General features: G+C 38.8%; 1 protein-coding gene across 4 annotated transcripts in view; it reads right to left on the reverse strand.

Annotated features, from left to right (window-relative positions):
• The window catches only part of LRRIQ1 (leucine rich repeats and IQ motif containing 1), a 170,107-nt gene that overhangs the window by 93,417 nt on the left and 51,967 nt on the right, over positions 1–24,723 (reverse strand). For all 4 annotated transcript variants that reach the window (XM_043492630.1, XM_043492650.1, XM_043492639.1 and 1 more), the window contains 4 exons: positions 20,906–21,082; positions 10,341–10,823; positions 7,702–7,912; positions 5,785–5,904 (listed from right to left, as the gene is read on the reverse strand). In XM_043492630.1, coding sequence (XP_043348565.1) covers positions 5,785–5,904; positions 7,702–7,912; positions 10,341–10,823; positions 20,906–21,082 — 991 coding nt within the window. The remainder of the gene's footprint in view (positions 1–5,784; positions 5,905–7,701; positions 7,913–10,340; positions 10,824–20,905; positions 21,083–24,723) is intronic.

A 24,723-nucleotide genomic window follows, 5' to 3' on the forward strand; every position in this document is an offset into this window, starting at 1 on the left:
GCTGCAGCTTTATCAGAAGAAGAGAAGCCAGAGAGAAAAGTTAATAGTGGAACAGGATAAATGCTGAGGTATTGCCCAAGGCAGAGATTTTCAAAATTGGAGTGCTGCTACACATTCTGGCCTTTTGAAAGACAGGCTACTTTTTAAGTGTTTCTAAATATGGACTTCAGAACATAGTTTTAGGCTCCTGCTTTTTTGAAAATCACAATGCAAGATGCTTAAGGTAGACACAGGATACTTAATTATTAAGAAGAGCTATCTTCATAAGATCCACTGCTGGAGAAAAATTGGACCATGAAGCACAGAAGGTGGCTAGCCACCTGCCTTGACCTGGTTCCCCACACTCCTGGCTTCAACTCTTCTTTAGAAACGAGTCCTATGTAGCTCTAAAAACAGTTGGTCCCAGAGTGTCTTGTCAGTCTAGGACTTGGATACACTATTCTTTTGAGATCTGGACTCAATCTACCACTGTTCAGAGAGGTTTTGAGAACCTCCAAGTGCTGGGCCCTCCAAGATGTCTCTCTGTTGGACAGTCACCCCTGCAGATCAATAATTGTCACTGTGTGTCAAAATTGATTTTTTGTGGGGGGAGGATACAAAACAAACAATTAATGTAAGGACCCACAGAAAGCCATATCAACAGCATTTTTGGGTTCTCAACCCAAGGTGTAGTCATGCCTAAAACTGAAGGACTTGATTGATACAGGGTCAGAGAAATCTGCCTGTTTGTAAGCAAAGATAATACTGTATTTGCATAGTCTCCATAAGGAGATTTGTGATGTCTTTTTTCCCCCTTTTAAGAATCACAGGAATAAATTATTAGAACCTGACAAAACTTATGGACTCTTTATAGTCAAAGAATGCACATGGTTACAAGATACACATATTCTGCCTGTTTTTTTCCTAACATTATTTGTTTTTTGTTCCTTCCTTCCCTATCTCCCTCTTCCTTTAGGAGCTCCAGAACTGATAAGAGGGGGGAAAAGGCTTAGAGAAATAAGGTATACACTTCAGGCTACCAGGAGAAAGAGGAAAAACAGTGAGGAGAAAGTGGGTGGGTTGAGCTACTTATAGCAGCTCTGACTGACAGGCCATCTTTGTCTCTTTACTTCCAGGTAGTTTGCAACATGAAGGATAGGTTCTAAGTAGGCTTAGGAAAGAAAGGTTGCATGACAAATCAACAGTTTAAGAGCTGTGTTACATTGTTCTATTTAGTAAGAAGATAATAGTAGTTATTTTTCAAGAGAGGATTGTTTCATTTAGTAATGTTCTCAAATATTTCTTTCATCACTTTTCTTAAGATTGGAAGAAGTGAATGCTTCTGAAGTTTAAGATGATGCTGAATATATCTATGAATTCTGCAGAACAGCTCTTAAAGACAAGAGCTTCAACTGGAAGCAAGAATTTGTTATTTATTAGATTTTATTTTGAAATAATTTGGTCTCTCTTTTCTATTATTGCTACATTAAATATTGATGTTCCTTTAAAAACAAATGAATTAATGATGAATAAAATTTCTCCTCACATTTAGTCTGTGGGTTAGAAAAGATATCTCGTGTTCTAAACTAGAAGGATTTCATGAGCCAAGCTACAAACAATGAGATACATAAGGATTTTTTGTGTGGAGAGAGAAAGAAAGGAAATTGACACTTCCCTTTCCTCCTTTGTCCCTCTAAAAGTATTGATATTAAAGCCAATTACAATACTGGCTGCATTGATGACCTCTTCTCCCAGAGTATGGAAATGGATGTTGATACAATTAGCACATTCTTGGCACACAGATCTCCAAGTACTTTAGTAAGAGTGTAACCCAAAGTTCTTGACTCTTTAGAAGCAACTATATATAAAGCCCCTAGGCTATGGGCTGGAAAAAATTAACTAGACCCCACATTACCTCATCTATATAACGATATCATACATGCCATGATAAATTTATATAAGAGAGCAGATTATGATAAATCTATATGAGGGTTAAATGGGAGTTCTGGGTAATTAATGGCAGACAACTGGATGGAGAAGCTTAATATAGTATCTCTTGGCATTTCAATTGTATAGACGCTAAAAGCATGACAGCAAAGATGTATAAAACCCTCAGTCATTCCAGACGCAGAATTTCTTGTCCTTGATATACAGGAACACCTAGAAGATAGTTAATATGGACAGGAACTTGCAGAAGAAATAGAGGGTCACACATATTAGTAAGCCAGAATGTAATCATTGGAGCAGCCAGGCAGGGAAAAAGCACTCCTAGAGTTTGAAAACAGATGTTACAGAAGTCTTCTTCCCCAGCAGTCCATGTACCAAATATTATGTGACCATGTTAAATAACTGAGGTGACAGATCTCTGGATATTTACACATTCTGGATGACCCTTTCAAGGCAAAATATACCATCAATATACAAAAATATACTAATTTTAATTGGACACAAAAATATGTGAATTTAGGGTTAGACTCAAATCCAGTCCCCGCCTCCAGGAGTTCAGTGACTGGCAACAGAGCTAGTGCAGGTCTATTGCAGAAGGATGAGCTGAATGCAGGGAATTTGCACCTCATGCTCACTGCAACTGTGCAAGGCCTCCTGATGCAATTGTACTGAGAAATAGGCAAAGTGGAAGGATCTATCACTGCATGAATCCTCACCTGCCTTTTCACTTTGCAACATGCCATAGAAACTGCTTTGCCTCCTAGCCTGGAGTAATCACTCCATGACCCTGGGAGGGGTAGAAAGATTCCTCCTGTTTACATCTGTTCTGTGCCTGGCCTGGTCATTCAGGCCAGGTGCTTGAGTCTGTATTTTCACCTAGACGAACAACTATTAAGAATATTCAGTTAATGACATGATAGCACTCTGATACAGGCTATAAACACCACTGTTATTCATTTTAGAAAAATACTATAATAGTTGGAATAAAAAGAGATTTTCCAGGCCAGATCTCCATGTGGTATAAAAGGCCATAGCTCCACTGACTTTAATGCAACTACACTGATTTCCACTAAATAAGGAACTGGTTCACTGGGTGTAAAATGCAATACAACATATGTGCCTTTCCCTTCTTTGATACACGTGAATAGATATTTTCCTCCTTGTGTGAGAAAGGAAGTTCTGCAACTTTCTAGTATTGAGTATTATTTGAGAGAAAGATGGGAGCAAACAACACAGTTGCTCTTTATGTTGGATATGTTTTAAAATCCTAAACATTAAAAGGTAAAATTTAAGCCTACTCTGCTGGTTCAAACCCCCATTTTATGCCCGCAAAATTATTTCCTGGTACTTATGCCTCTGTCTGATTTGCACTCTTAAAAGGGTGGCTGCCCTTTTGAAAATATACCCCTGAAAAGTTTATAGCTACTCAAAGACTGAAGAAAAACTAATTTTGATTGTTAAAAATTATTCCATGTCTATATAATAAACATTCCTGTTTTGTTTAATCCAGTGCAACTCTAACTGGGGTCCTCAAAAGGTGGCTGATCCTCAGGTCACCAGATACTGGTACAGTCCCGTTTTGGTACACCACAAAGGCAAAAATATTTTATGGGCCCTAGGAACATATGATCTCTGACCAAGGAGGGGTTAACCACATCAGAAACAAGTCATCTCAACCTCCCTTTTGAAGTTATGGTGGGATTTTAACACAAGACTTTTGCAAGCACCCATGAGCTCCATACAGTACATCACTGCTCACCCGAATCCAAATGTCCATGACAAAGCCATACACAGTTCCATGGAGCCAGCCATGATAAGTTCCTTTCTTGTATTTGAAATCATGACAAGGAAAGCAGGGTGAGTGAATGAGGATGTGCAGAAAACTCAGAGAGCTCCAATTACAGGTGAGTAACTTTCTTCATCCAGAATTGCTCCTAAAGATACTCAGTTTTCATTCAGTTTCCAGAAGTGGTAGGCTGTACTGTGTAGTATTTAATTCACACTGGATTGATTCTCCCCTGAAATGACCCTCTGACTGGCTCTGAGGAACAATTAAATCCTTGCTGGAGTCTACTCTGCCAATTGCTTCCAAAAACAGAGCCTCAACCATGCAAGTATTTTCAAAGAGGAGTTTCTGTTGTTTTGCAGGAAAGTGAAGATGATGCTGCGTAAGGCTCCTTTTCCACGTTTAGTGAAAAGATTTGGCTGTTGGCAGTTGTTTGATTCCCTAGATATTGTAGAACATTGCCTAAATTTACCAGGTTTTGAACTTTACTTTATTGCTCTGTAATTCCTTTGGTGATCTTTGTCATCTCTTAAAAATTAATATTTTCGCTCAAGTTCAGTCCTCTGAAACTTCACTTATCCTCCCTGAACTGACAATATTATTGACAATTATTCTAATACACCTCTACCCTGATATAACGTGACCCGATATAACACGGGTTTGCATACAACATGGTAAAGCAGTGATTATGGGGAAGTTGGGGAAAGGATGCCCCCTGTATTCACCTGTGGCGGGAAGCGGCGCGCCACGGATGGGAGCTGGCAGAGTGGAGCGGGCTAGGGCCGGGCTGCTCCACTTCCTGCTGCTGGTGAGCGTGGGACCTTTCCCCAACCTCCCCTCCGCCCCCAAACGACATGGTGGGGTGAGGGCATGGAAAGCGGAGTGGGCTGGGGCCATGTCACTCCGCTTCCCACTGCCGGTGAGTGCAGGGGGCGTCCTTTCGCCAACCTCCCCGCACTCACAGGCGGTGGGAAGCAGAGTGCCGCAGCTGGGAGCTGGCGGAGTGGAGCAGGCTGGGGCCGGGCTGCTTTGCTTCCCGCTGCTGCCAGTGAATGCCTGTTAGGGGGCGGGGTGTGTGGATAGGCGTTGGGGCAGTCAGGGGACAGAGGAGCAAGGGGTTGGGTAGGGGTTGGGGTCCTGGGGGTAATTAGGGACAGGGAGTCTCTGGAGGGGGCGGTTAGGGGACAAGGAGCAGGGGGGCCAAAGCAAGTTTGATATAACGCAGTCTCACCTATATAGCGCGGTAAAATTTTTTGGCTCCCGAGGACCGCATTATATCAGGGTAGAGGTATAGTTCCTGTAGTACTGCAGACGGATGTTCTGGAGCACTGCTTCTTTAGCCTGTTCCTTCCCAATTTCACTATCCCTTTCTTCATTAACTATTCTTGTATTAAGAACCCTGATCCTCCTAGCCATTTTCCAAAAGACAGGCAAGATTGCTGAATTGTTTAGCAGCTTTCTCCACTTCCTGTTGTTGATGGTAGTGGTTTGTTTATTTATTTATTTAGTTAGTTATCCCTCAATGTTAATTAGCAGATATATTTTCCTTTAATTTCAAATATGCTTTTCTTTTAGAAGTTTGCATCCATCAGTGTCATAGCTCCCAATCTGCCAAATGACCCTACTGATCACTATATTGGTGACATCACACTACTCAGGAACACTTGTGAGGGTCAAGGCCAATCCATATTTTCTCCAAAAATTATGGTTTTGTAATATTTTTGAAACTACATTGTACCTTTTACCCCCTGGCTATAAAATATTATTAAAGGGGTTACAAAACTGCACATTTTTGGACAAAAACAACCACTTGCTCAATCCATTTATTTGCCTTCAGGTTCTAGAAATAGATAAGGTTTCAATGTAGGTGTGTCATTAATAGCATAGTAGCACTGGAACATCAATATGACCAGGAAGCCAATAATCCCTTACAAATACATTTAAATGAATTATATACACAATGTAACTCTCTCTCACTCTCTCGGGATATCTAGGACATCCAACATACAGTTCTAATGTAGGTGGGTTTGCTGCTGTTTTAGGCAAGCTTTTATGTTAACAACTGTACTTACTTCATCAAATGTAAAATCATCCACGTTTACTTCTTCATAGTCATCCTCCACTTCATCACTTTTAACAGCTGCAAGAGCACTGGCTAGTTTCTTCCGCAAGAGGAAACCCTTCCAAAATGCCTAAACAAAAATTTAAAGCATGTTATACAAGGCCATAGATCAAACCCAAATCCAGATTCTCTATGTTATCCCATTAGGAAGATAAAACATCTTAGACCTTGGTTTAATAGCTCAATGATCTGTTTTTTGAACTTTATGTGACATTTAAAACTACAAGACAAATTAAATGCCAGCATATGTCTAAAGCTCAGAATACTCAAGAGGTTTTCCTCAAGTAAGCAGAATGGAATCTTGAAACTCCCTCAACTACAAACCTAGGTCAACTAATTAATTATTTGACAATTCCTACAGGGCCTATTCTAAGATGAGGGGGAAGAAGATATAACAAAAAGTTGAATGTTCACTTTCAAATTACTGAGAACAAAAATAAAAACACACTTATACCAAATTTCCAGTGGTTACAAGTGGCAAATTCTTGTTGTCATTTCATGTAATTAACCTAAACCAGTCAACCACATCTTCACAGTCACCATCTACTCTATTTTTTTTTTTTTTTTTTTTTTTTTTTTAAGAAAGAGGTTTTTTATCATCACCACCACCACCGTCTAGGTAAAAAAGAACATACAGCAAAAGAATGAGCACTTACATACCAGAACATGATGCAAGACATTAGGAACATGTACAAAGACATACTGGATACGTTAGGATAAAAGGCACATTATACATGGGAATATTATTTTTTTTATAACTGTAGTTTTATGGATCATGGTTTTAAAGGGAAATTCCTGTTTTATGTGGACAGTGTTAGAACTTGGATAGCAATTTTCCTTGCTCATTGAGAATGTCCTACATTGTATCAATTAGAAGATATTGCCATTTCCTCCTTCCTCTCAGAAATTATGTGCAAATAATAGCCCTGTATCTGCTTTGCCTTATCATTTGCAGTGTGCTGCCACAAACTAATGATTTATCATAAACATAATGAAATGCTGAGACTGAAGATCTGCTTTCCTACTGGTTACTCTGTTGGGCTTTAACTACTAGGAACATATAATTAAAGTTAAATCAGAAATACCATAGCACTAATGACTTAGTTAAAAGCTTGTAGATTGGGTTATAGCCTCAACTCTTCCAGAGCACACGTGGCCGGAAAGGGCATCCTCATGGGCAAGTGACCTGTGCTTGGAGAGCCCATTTTTAGAATTCAGAGACAAGGAAAAGACAGCATTTCCCTATAATGCTGGTCCTTTCCTGACACCCATTCTACATTCCCAGAAGACAAGTCACGTTGAGCAGATGCCACAATGTGATGAAATCCATGAGGCAAGTAGTAAGATTTTCTAAAGTAGGATACTTAGTAGATTAATTCCTACTGATATTTAAACAAGATTTAGGCTTCAAAGTGCCTAAGGTATTTTTGAAAATGAGACTTAAGATCCTAAATCACTTAGGTACCTTTGATGTTTTCACCCAACAAATACAATATGGAATAACTTTCAAGATAGGGTTTACATTAAGGCTAAACATTCTGGCAATGTCCCTTTATATTTAAAAAGGGCTATGAAGATTTTTGAACTTAGAATGTTCAGGGTACATAGCATTATTTACCTAAGTCACCACAGTAAAATTAAAATCAAGCATCAACTAATTTAAAGGAATAATATTTTGTAAAAGACAAAAACTTGTGATGCTTATACAGGATTGTATGAAACGAAAAAAAGGGATTTCTGCTAGTATCATCTGTTTGGTTCAAGGAAAAAAACGAATGAACATTACTTATAAATACAGCTAATCAATCAGATCATTCCTTACTAAGTCTAACTGTAACAAATGAAGAGAACACTGTAGCAAACCAACCTGAATAAGGGCAGCAGCTTTATGTTTCTGTTCTATAGCATCTGTGAGTTGATTGTTTTCTTTTTTGCAGAAGACACAGTTGCTCCTGGCACGGTACTTCCGCCAAGCACACTGGATCTCTGTTGCTGCCGTATGTAGTCTAGCACAGAAATTAATATCTCTGCGAATTATGTAGCCTCGCCAATATGACTGGATTAGTGTAGCTGCCAAGCTATCAACACCAGAAAAAGAAAGTTTTATGGAACTCAAGACACTATCAGTAACGGTAAAGAAGTTCCCCGTTAGATATTATGCATACATGTGTTTATCCACACACAATGGTTGAGAGACTCTTGGAAAATGCATTTTCAGCTTGTACCTATTTTTGCTTTTTAAACAACAAGACTATTGAAGAGAGTAATACATTAGGGATGCTTTTAAATCTACACAATGATTTAAAACAGCTATGTATGGGTGCCATGTAGTTATGCTTATGCAATCATTATATAGTTTATAATTTTATATGGCAATCCTAGTGGTTAAAGTATTGTTCAAATTCCATTTTGCTTATTGTTTAAAAAGTACAATTATTAATTTAAATGCTATAAAACAGTTTTGATTATATTACAATCAGACTATTCAGATCTGTCAAATGGCTGCTGCTTTCTAAAGGTTTGGGGAATTCAAGAAACCAAGGCACATGCTCCCTACAGTGATCTGCAGATAAATTTTTTATAGAGAAGTTGTCGTCTGATGGCAGTTCTAAGTTATCTCAAAATGTTAGAAAAAAAAACCCTAGCATCTCTTATATCAATAAATCAATGAAAGGGCAGAAGAACTGAGAAACACCCAAAAATTCTACATTTTCTCTTCTTATTTAGGTATAGCTGCTTAAAATGTGAAGCAGCTTACAGTGAAACAGATACTCCGAAACAAGTCACAACCTCCCACAGGAATATTCTGAAGTCAACAAGTTAACTCAGAGATAAGTAAATATTAAATGGAAAATATGTGGCTTTTTAAAAATCTTAACTTTTAAGAAAATACTTGGGAAATTTTTAAAAATAATTGATATCACCACAAAAAAGTATATTTTAAATCCTTGCTTAAGTACTGATGAGCAAGCACAACCAGGGGTGGGGAACCAAGGATGTTGGGGGTGCAGTAGCACCCTGATTTGAAGTAGTTTCTATCATATATAGGGTTTAAAATTTTGCCCAATAGCTTTCAGCACCTCCACTATAAAAAAAAATGTTCCAATGCCACTGGGTACAACTCACAGTTAAGATGATGGCTTTCCAACAGCAGAATTCCTGAAATATTTATATTAGAAGATTAACTAAAAAACTTTAAATGCAACATTTAGAAAAGGATTTAGATTTTCAAAAACACTGAGGTTTCATAATGGGCTACTATGGTCCCGCTCATCTCCACTGGAGTCCATTGTGAATTCTGCAGTCCTTCTCAATAAATACATTAATAATAAATTAATCGATTCCCACGTACAACCAAAAACAAAAAACCTCAAAACACAGGGAATGCTGTCTGCATATTGTACTTCTAAGGAAACTGAAGGAACATACCTTTCAGTGTTGCCCCTCACAATGTACCCCAGGCTTGTACATGTACAGTGTATTTTTTAAACTGGACACCTTGTCATACCGGAACTCTTATGTACATAGGACCAAATCTTCACCTCCTGTTCTACCTGTGTAGCTGGAGTCACTACAAAGCAGCTAGAAATCTGCCCTAAACAGCAACAGAGCATTCCACTTCACACAGGAGAATCCTTAGGTGGCACAAATCAAGTGTAGCTGGCTCTATGCTCCCCAACCCCTCTTGTATGAGATGGAAAGAGGCAGGCTGGAAATGCCAAGGGCAGGACAGATAGTTGGCTCTTCAGTCAGCACAACTGCATGTGATTGGCCCAGGGTCAGGAGAATGGAGGAAATAGCTTTAACATCACCTTTCCCTCCCACCTGCTCAACTGTAAACTCAGCACAGATTAGGACTGAGCCCTAATGAAAATTCAGAAAAAAAAAAATCTTACTAACAATGGTAAAAAAATCTCTACACTATTGTTGTATACAATTAGGGAGAGGATTCATGTATTTAGTACCAAGAAAGGAAAAGTTAGATAGAAGTCATATTTTTAAAAATTTTCTCCTTACTTTTCACACAGTTTTCAATTTGAATACATTTTTAAAATATTTTTAAAATGCAATCACTGACAAAATATCACAGAACTATCCTGCATAAAGGATATGGATTTTAACCATGATGCGGGGACAATAAGAGTTAAAACTTCTTATTAAAAAAGTACATAGGAGGTGAACAGAAAAGACAAAGGGTTTGTCTACATGGCAAGTTAATGCACAGAAAGCCTGTGTGTAATATATAGCATACTGCACTTTGAAGTAGAAGAATGCTAAGCCACACTCCAGGACTTTCTCTGTGGTCCACCCAGGATGCTGCTCCATGGCAATACCGTACCGCGCCGTAGATTCACAGCACGGTAACTTGCTGTGTAGACAAGCCTTTAATAGAACATAATACTTGTAAGTTTGTATCCCATTGGAAACTATTTTGAAAACTAACTTTCTATATTACGATTATGCAGAAATGGAACTGGGTTTTTATGGCAAATATTTGACATTTACTTTTCCACACTGTTCTCAACATATTGGAGATTCTCTCCCTCATTACTTGCAATGACTGTCTCTCTGAATGCGTTTCTTGTAGTTGGGGTTGATATTTTACTGTTATCTTTGTGCTCCCCTTTGTGACTGATGCAACATTCAGTACTTTTCTTCTTTATTTTGTACTCTTGATTACTTTTTTTTTGAGGCACAGGTATGGAGGAATTAATGAACATAGGCCGAATGTGGCCTGTAGTAATCCATCTTTCAGAAGGATTCAACAAGCCCTGCTTATTTTCCTTTGCACCAGTGATAAAGAGGTTATTTTGCTGTAGCCTGTCGGTGGCTGTTTGCTTCAAATGATCTTGCTGTGCTTCTGGTTCATCTCTGTCAGCAATGTTTAGGTCTCCGTATTCATGTGCACATCGGTGTTCATTACTAAGTTTCATCAGCTCCTTAAAATACCAGCACTGACTCTGTGCAGCATTCAAGGAAGAAGCATTTCTGAAGAAAGATAAAAATGCAGTTACATTTATTTTAGACAATTGGAATTATATTTTTAAATCAAGCATGCCTTTATTTTCTAAAGTACATAAACCACGTATTGGATGAGTTTAGCACACTCATAACATTGTGAACACTGAGTACTAAATTACTTCCGCTTTAATTGCCAATTTATAATATTCTTAAATTATTTCTTTTTCCCCTCTTTATTTTTCCAGTATCTTGAATACACGAACACACATTAGTTTGTTTATTTTACTAAGCCAGTAGCTTGATTAGAAAATTATTTTTTCTCAGTTTTCAGACTTTAGGTTTGAAATACGTACTGGGGTATCTATTTTACTGAAAATTTTAGTGTGGTTAGGAGCGTCTAGTGCAGCAAATTCTGGAAGATTTGCTCCCTGGGGCAGACTGCAGTATAATTACCACTCATCATCGGCACTCTGGACCTGCTGCTTCTGCCTACCCTTGGGCTGCCCAGTACCCTTTTCCTAGGCCTTCATCAAAGCCTGCAGCCTGTGGGTTTCTCAGGCCGGAGCTCCCCAGCTCCTCTGGCCTTTCCCCAGCCCTGCTCCACAGATAGGTACCCTGCTCAGCTCCCAGCAGTCAGGGCCCTCCCTCTCAACCTCTAGAGAGAGACTGTCTCAGCTTCTGGCCCACTGCCCTCTTATAAGGGCCAGCTGGGCCCTGATTGCACTGGCTACAGCTGTGGCTGCTTTCCCCATCAGCCCTGCTTTTCTATCCCATAGCCATCTCCCAGGATGCTTTTTGCCCTTCCAGGGAGGAATGGAGTGACCACCCTGCTACAGGTACTTAATCAAATTCTGCTGCTCTAACCATCTGGTCATTACAAACCCCATTTTCAGTCACCATCCTAGATGTTTATATATTGAGGTCACCTAACAGAGTGACAAAGAACGAAACTGATTATGTAATGATACAGGGATGATTGCGATTGAGTGGTCAATGGACAAAGGCTTTCCTGAATGCAGACTGCAGGTCAGACCATCAACTCTTAGCCTCAAACATAAAATTAAAACTGAAAAAGATAAGCTGTTTGGCAGGTCCACTATGTATGGTCTTGTTCAAAATCAATTAAAATACTACAAGACTTCTATATAGAACAGGTTTGAGTCATTGTCATAGGTGAAAAGAGAAAAACCTGAATGAACTTGGATTAAAATGAAACCATCATGCTCAAAGCTGCCAAAGCACACATTCTAAAAAAATCAGTGTTGGACCACACCATGGTTGACTGAAAAGGTGTTTGATCTTGCACTGTTTTTTCACTGAGTCAAAGAGAGTGGACTGAAGACTGAGGAATACAGGAAAGAACACAAGGAATTGAGCAGACAGATTCAAAGGCAGAGCAGACAAGACAAAAGTGACTACTTCAGGGCAAAATGTGAGGATTATAAATTGTAAAGAGAGTAATAATACAAAAGGTATGTTCAAAGTTGTCAGACTTCTTTCTAAAACATTTTCCCCACAACTGAGTGTAATAAAAGATTATGATGGCAGATTATTGAAAGTGACTATATCAAATGCAACTGGAGAGATTGTGTGATAATCCGTATGCCCAATCAAAGCCATTTACAATACAGGATGTCAGAAAAGAGAGTATGGAGCTACAGTCATCAGTCCAAAACAGTGCATGCTATTATGAAAATGAAACCTGAGAAAGCATGAGGGGTAGATAACCAACCAACAGAATTGTTAAAAATTATTGTTGACCATGGTATTGATCTCGTACAGAAATCTTGTATTGCGATACAAATGACTAAAAACTGGCTGGATGACTTGGATGAAGAGACTCTTTCTGTCCTTACCAAAGAAATGGGATACAACAGATTGCAGTAGCTATTGTAACATCTCCCTAATATCACATTCATATAAAGTGCTGTTCTACATAATTCAGGATTGCAAGAAGCGAATGATAGAAACAGAACTACCACCACAAGAAGTTGGTTTCAGAGAGGGACGTGATCAAATTATGAATATCTCATATCATGAAAAATGCAGGGAGTATAATCACCCACTGATTATGTGTTTTACTGACTACTCCAAAGTATTTGATGCCATCCAACATATCAGTTTCTAGAGGATACTGGAGGATATGGGAATTCCAAAAATATGTCACTGAACTCATTCCAAATCTCTACAATCAACAGCAGACCATGATGCTAACAGCAGCAGGCAACAGCCAGTGTTTTTCCATTGGGTAGCGTGTATTCAGCCCCCAAGTCTTTTCACTATGTACACAGAATTTATTATGAGACAAGATCTGGACAGTTTTGATAAAGTGGAAGAAGCTGAGATTTCCATTGGTGCACACTTCTTAACTGACCTCAGATTTGCCGATGATATGATGCTCTTTGATGCAACCATTGATACAATGAAATGAATGTTAGTCTGTAAAAGTAGTTAGTGAGGACTATATACTATTCCTGAAAGTGGAAAAACTTATATTCATGAATTTTGACATGAACAATAACAATAGGATACAAGCAGACATTGCAATTAACTGTACAGCACAGGCTGTCGATTAATTTCATTATCTGGATATCATACATATCCAACCAAGAAGGCTGCTCCAAAGAAATTGGAAGATGATTACAGATGGATCACTCAGCCGCAGTCTCTATCTGAAAATGTGGAAAAACTGTGGCATCTCAAAATGCATGAAAGGTCCACTGGTGAACTTAGTTACTTATGGATATGAATCCTTGGAAACTAATGCTGCAGGCAAAAAGAAAACTGAAGCCTTTAAGATGTGGTACTAGTGAAGATTCTTGTGCATCTCCTGGACAGAAAAGAAAAGCACTTACATTAGAAATATTATCAGAGAGAAGCAGATTTGACTTTTGGAAATCAACAGGTGCAAGCTTATATACACCTCTACACCGATATAATTCGACCTGATATAACATGAATTCGGATATAACGTGGTAAGGCAGCGCTCCAGGGGGGCGGGGCTGCACGCTCCAGTGGATCAAAGCAAGTTTGATTTAACGCAGTTTCACCTATAACATGGTAAGATTTTTTGGCTCCCAAGGATAGCGTTATATCGGGATAGAGGTGTATTTTGATCAAATCAGAGACAGAGATGAAAATACCCTTGAACAAATTATCATGAAAGGAATAGTTATGGATCATTATAGTAAAGGACAACCAGTGAGAAGATGGATAGATGATTTGCAGGAGATCACTAGAAGTTCAGCTGCTGTATGTGTGAAGTTAGCGATGGATTGAAAAGGCTTCTGAAAATTCTGCTATGATGTCACCAGTGTTCAGCCCGGAACAAATGGACTTTATTACTACTACTACTATTACTGACAAGCCATCAAAGACTTTGCCTAACATGCTAGATTGCAGTTTTGCAAAAATACATGTAGGCATTAGTAATGCTCTGGCAAAAATATCTTATTCTTATCTGAATCTTTATCCTACAAGTACATATTTAAAAGCACCCTTTTTGTCAATGCTGGCAATATAGACACTAATAATGCATCAGAATGCCTGATAGTGTAGAATGACTTACTTTCCCAAACATAAATTATATCAGGTTTCAGTATTCAGTGTATGTCGCTTTAATAAAGAATTATTACACAATTCTGTGTTTAAAAGAAATATGAGGAGTTGTGACAAACAGTATATGGAGACTCTACTCTCAGATATTACATTAGATTCTATTTGTAATTGTGTATTAAAATAATTCTGCATAGAGGAAACATGTAGAAGTATCATTATTCTTCAACTACAAAGTACAAAAATCCTTTACAGATACATAAAAGAGTTCACTGTTTATATTTCTTCCTTTCACATTCCTATAACAGAGCTTTCCTGTCATTTTCACTATTTTAAATAGTTACTATTTATAAGGTTTTCAACTTCCATCAGTATCTATTACTGAAACTGAAGTGTTGTATTTCTTAATATAGCTATTTATGAGTAAGTATCAAAAGATTACATGACAGGCATTATTAGAATACAGAAATTTAATTTTTAAAAAAACATAATTCTTAAGCATGGTAAAAACAAGGCATTTGAAAGCAGAAACTGCACAGACAATTTATTTGAGCAGCAGTGGTATATGAAACATGGATTAAAGAACCAACCAGTGATTACTTTTGGCAGATTACATAGCTGAGGTCGTACCTACAGGGGCTCATAACTTAGTGAGATGTGAAACAGACAAGAAGCTTGCTCTTTTTTCAGTCTGTTCTTATTCAATGTTACATTAACTCAGTCAACTTGGAGAAAGTATCACAGTATGTAAGTATAATAGCTGTGCTGTTTAGGCTTATGTAGGTATGTTTTGTTTAGGGGGTTTTTTGAGTGTGTTTTTTTAAGTACACTTTTCAATGGTTTTTAAATCATCCATAAAATGTGCTCTGGGCCAAAAAATATAATATACGAGTTTGTAACCCAAGTGAATACTTTTTGAACCAAATTTCATAAGAGTTATTTCATTCATTTCCAATTTACAAGTTTAAATTTAAAAATTACTAAGGATCAAATTTTTAAAGGACCTTCAGATATCATTGACAACAGAAGATAGTTAAACTAAAGAATATTTGTGAAACAAAATTTGGACATGAGAATTATCTACTTGTAATCGCTCTTCTCAAATATATCCAAAATTTTGGGTGCATAATGCTATATTATGGCAGGAACCGCCATAGCTTTAGAATTTTCTTGTATCCTCCCCCAGTACACCTGCAATTGATTCCCATCCTCATTGAGGGCTGAAGCAGTCCTAAGTGTCTCTAGTCACTTTGCAGAAAAGTGATTTGCTTACTGAAGTACCAGTTATAGATCCACAGTTGAGGACACTATAAAATTCTCTACAAGGTAAATAAGTAGTTGGCAAATTTTTTAACAAGGAGACATTGCTTCAAATGATAAACTGGTAAGGAAGCATCAGTGCTTCATCTGCAAAACAGAAGTCAAGAATCACAATTAAAAACACAGCTGGCTATGAAGATGTGAAAAATCTCACTGTGTGCTGTAAGAATAAGAGCATGCAGTGTGAATATGTTCTGGAAACCGAAGAGAAACCTGGACACATAAAATAAGAATAAATCTAAATACTAGAGCCTGAAAAGTAATCAGGGCAATATGACCTAGAACCCAGGAATGGTCAGACAAAATGAACTGTAAACACAAACTAAATGGACCTTCTACAGGCCTCATCTGCAGAGTTTGTTACAGATAAAGGTTAAAAAGAAACTAAAAACCTCGAATACTGAACTCACACAATAAAGAAGAAAAGTGTTACTAGTTAAAAAGGTTGTTAAGGTAGGACAAAGTTGATTCTTGATGAGGTGATTCTTCCACTGCAAGCCCGCATAATATGTACATATAATTTGAAACAGAAGAGGATAGACCAGAGGTGGGCAAACTACAGCCCTCGGGCCACATCCGGCCTGCAGGACCCTCCTGCCCGTCCCCTGAGCTCCTGGCCTGAGAGGCTAGCCCTCGGCCCCTCCCCTGCTGTCCCCCCTCCCTCGCAGCCTCAGCTCACTGTCCCGCCGGCGCAATGCTCTGGGCGTGGGGCTGCGAGGTCTTGCCAGGCAGCACAGCTGCAGAGCTGCAGCCTGACCCAGTGCTCTGTGCTGTGTGGCAGCATGGCTGGCTCCAGCCGGGCGGCATGACTGCCTGTCCTGGTGCTTTGGGTGGCACGGCTGTAGCGCCGCCAGCCACCGGAGCTCCAGGCAGCACGGTAGGGGGAAGGGAGCAGGGCAGGTTGGATAGAGGGCAGGGGAGTTTGGATGGTGGTCAGGGGGCGGGGGTATGGATAGGGCTTGGGGCGGTTAGAGGTCGGAGAACGGGAGTTGAATGGGGGGCAGTCAGGAAGGAGGGGGGTTGCTGGGGCGATGGGGGGCAGTCGGGCAGGGATTTCGGGGCGGTCAGGAATGAGAGAAGGGGTGGTTGGATGAGGCAGGGGTCCCAGGGGTACAGTCAGGAATGAGAGGAGGGGTTGGATGGGGCAGTAGGGGGCAGTCAGGGGCGGGGGGTCTGGGGGCGGTCAGGGGACAGGGAAGGATGGATGGAACAGGGGTCCCATCGGGGGTGAGAAGCAGGGGGGAGGGAGGGAAGAGTTGGATAGGGGGCAGGGGCCACGCCACACCTGGCTGTTAGGGGAGGCACAGCCCTCCATACAATTTCGGAAACCCAGTGTGGCCGACAGGCCAAAAAGTTTGCCAGCCCCTGGGATAGATACTCCATTTAGGATATAATGACTATCACATATAGAAAAAACAGTTACCTATCTTTCGTAACTGTTGTTCTTCAAGATGTGTTGCTCATGTCCATTCCAATTAGGGGTGTGCATGTTGTGTGCACAATAGCCAGAAGGTTTTTCCGGTAGCAGTACCCGTCAAGTCAGCTGAGGCACCCCTTGGCGTCGCATCTCCATGGCGCTATATATAGGCCCTGCCGAGCTGCCACCACTTCAGTTCTTTCTTGCCGGACTTGCTCCGACAGAGGGGTAGGCATGTGGGTCTTGGAAAGGACATGAGCAACACATCTCAAAGGACAACAGTTATGAAAGGTAGGTAACCATTTTTTCTTCAAGTGCTTGCTCATGTCGATTCCAATTAGGTGACTTCCAAGCAGGAACTCAGAGGAAGGGTCGGAGCTCATGGGTTCATGGGTCAGAGCTCATGAAGCACCGCTCTGCTGAAGGCTGCATTGTCCCTAGCCTGCTAAGTAACGGCATAATGCAAGGGAAACCACATCACAGCCCTGAAAAGTTCCTGGGTTGGGACCTGGGCCAGGAATGCCACTGAAGATGCCGGCGCCCTCATGAAGTGTGCTGTAAGCATGTGGCAGGTACTTTCGCCAGATCGAAGCACGTCCCGATAATTGAGGTAATCCATGAAGAAATTATCTGAGAAGAGACCGGGAGCCCCTTCATTCTGTCTGCTACTGTGATGAACAGCTGAGTAGATTTTTGAAACAGCTTTGTCTGTTCAATATAGAAGGCTAACACCTGGCGAACACCCAAAGAGTGAAGTCTTTGTTCCCGGCTGTTCACATGTGGCTTGGGGTAAAAGATTGTAAAAAAATGTCCTGATTAACGTGAAACTGGGAGATGACCTTTGGTAGGAAAGCCGGGTGCAGGCTGAAGCTGAATCTTGTCCTTATAGAAGGCTGTGTAAGGAGGTTCAGATGTTAGGGCCTTAATCTTGGATACACTCCTGGCAAATGCTTTTTGCTCTGTCTCTCATGAAAGGGAACATTTCTAGTAGAAATAATACGTCACTAGTGGCTCAAAGAGGGGCCTCAATACTCTGGAAAGAACCAGGTTAAGGTCCCAGGCAAAGATCGGTTATTGTACTTGAAAGTATAGCCTCTCATGTCCTTTAAGGAAGCATCCAACTATTGAGTTGGTGAAGACCAACTGGCCTGCCACATCTGGATAAAAGGCGGAAATGGCAGCCAAGCGGACTTTTACTGATGGCATAGAAAGCCCTTGCTGCTTCAGGTGCAGAAGTTCAAGATACAAGGTATTGTCGAGTGCGCAGAAGACGTGTGTTTCTGCGATGACCAAATTGTGAATCTCTTCCATTCGGGTCAATAAGTGGCCCTAGTAGATGGTTTCCTACTGCCAAGGAGGACTTCCCTAAATGGATCAGCAAGCTCCATCGGGTTTAGCCCTGGAGCTTCCAAGCCATGAAGTGGAGAGATTCAAGGTTGGGGTGCTGAAGTCGGCCGCGGTCCTGTGTTATCAGGTCCAGGAGAAACAGTAGAGTGATTGGTTTCAGAGTAGCAGCCGTGTTAGTCTGTATTCGCAAAAAGAAAAGGAGTACTTGTAGCACCTTAGAGACTAACACATTTATTTGAGCATAAGCTTTCGTGAAATGCATCCGATGAAGTGAGCTGTAGCTCACGAAAGCTTATGCTCAAATAAATGTGTTAGTCTCTAAGGTGCCACAAGTACTCCTTTTCTTTTTGGTAGAGTGATTGGAGTTTCCACTGACAGCTCCAGAAGAGATGTGTACCAATGCTGATATGGAGTTATCAACATTACAGAGGCTTCGTCCCTCTGAATCTTGAGTAGCATCTTGTGGATGAGTGGAATGGGGGGTACCCCCAGAACAATTCCCTAATGGAATTCTAACTATATAATGACTAAACTAACTACAACTACTAACTACTGGTCTAACTATTTACAGAAAAAACAGTCTGAAGACTACTAGGAAGAAAGCTTGCCAAAGCAAGAGAGAATGAGTATTCTGGCTAACTGTCACAGACGGTAAGAAGGAACTGAAGTGGGGGTGGGTCGGCAAGGCCCTATATACAGTGTCATAGAGGTGTAACTCTAGGGGGCCCCGAGTCTACCTCATGAGTACTGCTATGAGAAAAACCTTCTGCTTACTGAGCACGCAGTGCACACATACCTAATTGGAATCAACATGAGCAAGCACTTGAAGAAGAAGTGAGAATATCTCTGCAAAAAAACCCAGAACATTTCCAAGCCTTTCTGCTAATATGTCACAGAAAGGCTTGGAAAGATTTACAGTTTTCTGATTTATCTGGGCCTGTTTCAGCAAAGCACTTAAGCAAGCACTTAACTTCAAGCATATGTGTAGTCCCATTAACTTTAGTGGAAATATTCACCCACTTACAGTTAAGCACAGGCTTGAGTACTTTCCTGAACTGAAGCCTCTATCCCTATGCATGATACCAAAGAACTCATGAACGGAATGAGAAACACAGATCGTGGATTTTGGTATAATTTTATAAATATACACAAAAGTATGTTTCCAATAAATAGCTAAAAAACAAATAGATATTTTGTATGGGATATTTTAAGATGCCTTATTGTAATAATATGCAGTTCAGAATTCATATCACAAATATTTTATGTTAACAAAATCTGTAACCCCTCGTAAGGAATAGGACAATCACTACAGACAATGCATGAAGGTCTCATCCCGGAAATGTAGATGTTGCCCAAGAATGAAAACACTGAGCGATTCCAGAGACTAATCAGCACAACAAAAGCCCAAATAAGATCCCTTATCAAAATAAAGCAAACATAAAAAAACCCGTGCAAAAATAAAACTTGTAACAAATTTGAAAAAATGAAAAAAGCTGTTTATGCAACATATATAGTAGGAGAATGCCTGTTAAACAAATACTGTACATTTTATTTATGCATACGCTTACATGCAAGCGTACACACACACACACACACACACACACACACACACACACACACACACACACAGTGACCAGCTTCTTGGTTTCTAAAAGGACTTGACATTTCAGTGCTAGACAATTTAATTATTTGCATTGATATATCCATTTCTTGGAATATGCATCAGAACTAAATTAATAATGATCGAACGGGAAACTTTTGGTTGGCCCAAGACCAATTAATTTGTTAAGTAATGTTACCTGCCTCATTATTACCTGCTTTATGTTATCTTTTCTAAAGTGATTCTAGGGAAGATATTTTCTCCATACTTCTACCTTATCTCCTTGCAAGAAAATCTCAATCTCATAAATTTATTTAAGAAAAATTTACCACAGGACAGCTGCTCAACAATTTACCACAGTATCAAGTCTGGAGGTATGAGAGACTTTGAAGACCACAGTCTTCCCTTATAAAAACTTAGAGCTTTACCTATGTACCTCCAATCACTTGGAGTATCATCAACACACCCAAGAAAAACTAATATGGGAAAAAAAATCTCAATGTGCCTTTAACAAAAATCAATTTAATCTAATCTTGGGCCACAAATACTAAAATGTATTGACTGAATCAGCCCTTAGAGGATAGACTTAAGCTTGTTTGAAGGCCTTAACATGTTTGGATCTCTCAAGTTTAACCTTAACTCTGACCTGGTTTTGTAAGCTTATTTTGAGGATAATTATATCATCATTGCAATGTTATTTATGTTTAAATTACTGATATATACTCTCATTCTTAACTTAATTTTTTGTCTGGGAATATAAATTAAGTAAAATACAGGAAAACAATGAGGAAGTATACTAAAGACATAACATTTCCAAAAGCATGCTTTTGAAAATAATTATATTTGCATAAAAAGATTTTGGATATCTACCCTTGTTCAGTGGTCTTCTTTTTTATTAAGTCAATTTCTTCAATCTGGGCTTGACAAAATTTCAAAAAGCTTCCTGGTTTTGACTCTTTGATTCTTTCAGTTGAGAGCTTTGCAAGAGAATTTAGGTTTTCACCATTAAGAAACTGCAAACTAGGAAGTATTTTAAGTAGGGAACACCTTTTAAAAGAGGAGAGAACAATCCATTATTAGCATTATGGAAAATCTTGCATTTTAGAATCCAAAGTCAGAAATCCCCATCACAACTACATAAAGAGATTGACCTTTAAGTATGTTATTTTACTAAAAACATTTTGGTATACGTGAAAATGTTTACATAAAATTACTATACCTTATTTGATATTTATTTACGGTTTATTACTAGCAAAATTTACTCTTATGGAAACCACAAAATTAACATGAGAAATCATTTCTTAGCAGCAATTCTTAATACTTTGTAGGTATATAGATGCTGGGTGAAATCCTGGCCACACTGAAATCAGTGACAAAAATCTCTGATTCAAAAGGACCCGGATGTAATCCATTATCATTAATAACTCCATGAGTACCTGAAATATTTTTGTGTTTTGTTTTAAACACAGGCAACTGATTAGCAGGCAATACAGAAAAACTATATCACGATGGAATAACATAAATATAAAAATAAAGCAGCACTGGCTGACCTGACACATCTGGAGACATTGTATAGACTGTGAATGAAAATGGCATTGCAATATGCAGGTCACTCTCCATTTATACACACAACAAAAACAAGACAATTCAGCCTGACTAGCAATCTCAGGAAAGTCCATGTGGAACAGCAGGGATGTTGCAAGTCAGGAATGAGAGGAAAATAGCATGGAATTTGCTTGCACTATAGCAAATTCTAGTGCTGTTGTTAGTCACACATTTTTATGAGAATTAAGAGATGACTCCTGCTCCAATCCTAGTCACTGTGATAGGTCTCTGCTTCTGTATATACCTAAATGGAACTCCCACTGACTTCAAACAAAACAGGACTAGGTTAATTCACTCCCTTTAAAAAAAACACCCACCTTAGATAGCTATTGGAATTCATTTTTTACTTTTCTAAAAGATGTATTTTAAAAAATATTCAGAAATGTGTATCATCTGATTTAACAGACTATGGGATTAACAATGCCCTTCATAGCATGAAGTCCATCTTAGAAGAAAGGAGGTTAACCAGTGAAAGCAGAGGGGGGAGGGCTAATGAATTTCCTCAGCAGTCCTTTCACATGTAAGGGATAATCTGGCACACAGATGTTAAAAACACTTTTTATGTGTGTTTTATTCACCAATTAAATCATGATATTTTAAATATTTGTTTAGGACAATACAATATGTATTATGTCTGATATTCCTTATTTTCAATATATCAAACTGCAAAAAAAATCTTAAATTGGTAAAGTATTACATCTTAACACAAAAAATTTTAAATAAATCTGAATTAGCTTTTCCTTTATTTAGATTTAACACCACACATTAAAGAAAGCCTATTATGCGCTATAGGCACTCTTGCCATCAGTTAAAACTATATTACATGATCCTTCAGATCCAGAGCATTCCTTGACTGCCCCCATATTTAAAGAAAAGAATGTTACTTAGCTGAGATCATATATGCCAAGTTTCAAATCCGAGCAAATTTCTATGGCTGAGTTACATTATCCAAAACATAGATAGGCAAAAGTCTTCACAACAGCAGTGCTATTTGATGCAGATATAAAGATTACCCCGCACCCCCTGCTTGTTATGGCAAATGTAATACTGTCTAAAATATACTTGAAATAAAGATCATTTTAGATACACTGGCCTTGAGCTTGTAGTGAAGAGCCAATGTTGAATAATGATACATTTAAAAAGTTCCATATCAAGTTGATTAATGCTGGAAGTAGTGTATCTTCGAGCTATGGGATCTCAACACTGGTTTTTCCAGCTGGGTTTCTCCTGGTGAAGGGCTGAGTCAATATTTCATTTAGTGAAAACTTCCTGGTGAATATTCTGTCACTTAAGAGGCTCTATTAATCATTACTGCAGTGAAACACATTCCCCTAGGAGCGCTCAGACTGATCCTAGGGTTTAATTTTTAAAAAGCAATTTCTTAGTACTTCAGTTTTGTCGGTGTTATCGCTGGCTGGACATGAAAGTAGGAAACCGATTGGAAAATTTTACAACTAATTCCTTTGTTGGTATCAAGGGGTTATGTAAAGTTCATTGGAACATATTGCCTGAAGTTATAGTTAATGCTGTATTCAACAAATCCATATTTTATACTGTCCCAGCCTTTAAATCCTTGAGATAAATTAATCTCTTGTCCAATCATAAAAGCTCTATTGGGTCAAATGATCTAAGAGAGGAACCTGAGGTATCAGTTCTTAAAGTTAATAGGAATTCAGAAGTAATTTCGTTTTCCAGAGTAATGTCTGAGGAAGAAATTCATTCTGTGAGACATCAGAAATTAAAAACAGTATAAACGTAAATGTAAGCTTTATTAAAATGTCACATGCTGAAGAGTAATATTTAATAGTACTTGCATTCATTAACGGTAGTGTAAATACCTGTATGCATTAAATATAAACACATGTTTACAGCTACTTCTGCTACTGTTTGAAAGCTTCAAATTCCAAAAAATGTGCACACATTTTTCTACTTGAATACTAATATGAAGTTTGCTAAAAGATCTCCTACTGGAGAAAATATACATATATATTTTTCTCTCTTTATATACCATGCCAAAAACAAACAAACAAACAAGCCCCCTCTCCCCCCGAATTTATCACACCAATAAAGTAAAAATTGGCAAGTCACTGCATTAGGGAAGCTTGTAGTAATACTGGAGCACAAAGTTTTGTATTTAATTGGCTTGAAGTTATACAAGGAATTGAGAGAAAAGTTTTAAAAAAGTGATTACAGAAATGAATGTCAAAGTAAATGTTTACTCAGACACTGAAATGATCATACTGAAGGTTACTATATACAGTTACATGGTACTGCACTTGAGGGACTATGGCTCGTGGGCAGCAAAAGTAGGAAATCACAAGAACATTACTAGCAGCATATTTCTGTGGATTGGAAAGATTGGTCCCAGAGACTAGGAAAACAAAGAAAAAAAAAAGAAGTTAAGAAATATTTCCATCTATGGTTCCAAGAAGGGCTTATCAATGACAGTAATATATTTTTTAAATAATTTAAAAAAAAAAACCTCAAACACTGCTACATATTCCACCACCTTGTGATATCACTTTTGATAAGCAACACAAGCGAGGCCAGGATCAAATTGCTAAGCTCTTTTAATTTTTTTTTAAAAAGTATTCCTAGTCAAAATCATAATCAACTACATTACTCATATCTTATCTGAAAGTTCCCTTGTTATCTCAACCCAGAATACTGACATTTTTAATGGGCTTAATATCTCTTTTCTATCCTTAGAGCTATTCTATATAAGTGATACTTTCCCAAGTAAATACTACATGCTCTTATTTGGAAAGAACAGTTTAGATCACTCTGGTCAATCTAAAGCTTCTCTGAATCAACTAAATGGCTCACTTAAAAAGTTCAGTAATAGGGACAGCTTATTGACCCAATAGTTTATTCTGACCTATCATGTACGAGACAAAAGTTCGATTACAGGCCTGCCATCTTCCTCTTGAAGCTACCAGGCCAGAAAGTTAAGTGAAAGAACTCTGGATCTTATGCAGCATCAGATTGGCCACTCAGGAATCATCTGTCTATAAAGGTTAAGGAAAAGATTTGGAAGGGGGAGTTTGTGGATTTATTTACCTGGCTCTTTAGGGAACAACAGA

This window comes from Dermochelys coriacea, chromosome 1 (assembly GCF_009764565.3).
Source record: "Dermochelys coriacea isolate rDerCor1 chromosome 1, rDerCor1.pri.v4, whole genome shotgun sequence".
NCBI classification, from domain to species: domain Eukaryota; kingdom Metazoa; phylum Chordata; order Testudines; family Dermochelyidae; genus Dermochelys; species Dermochelys coriacea.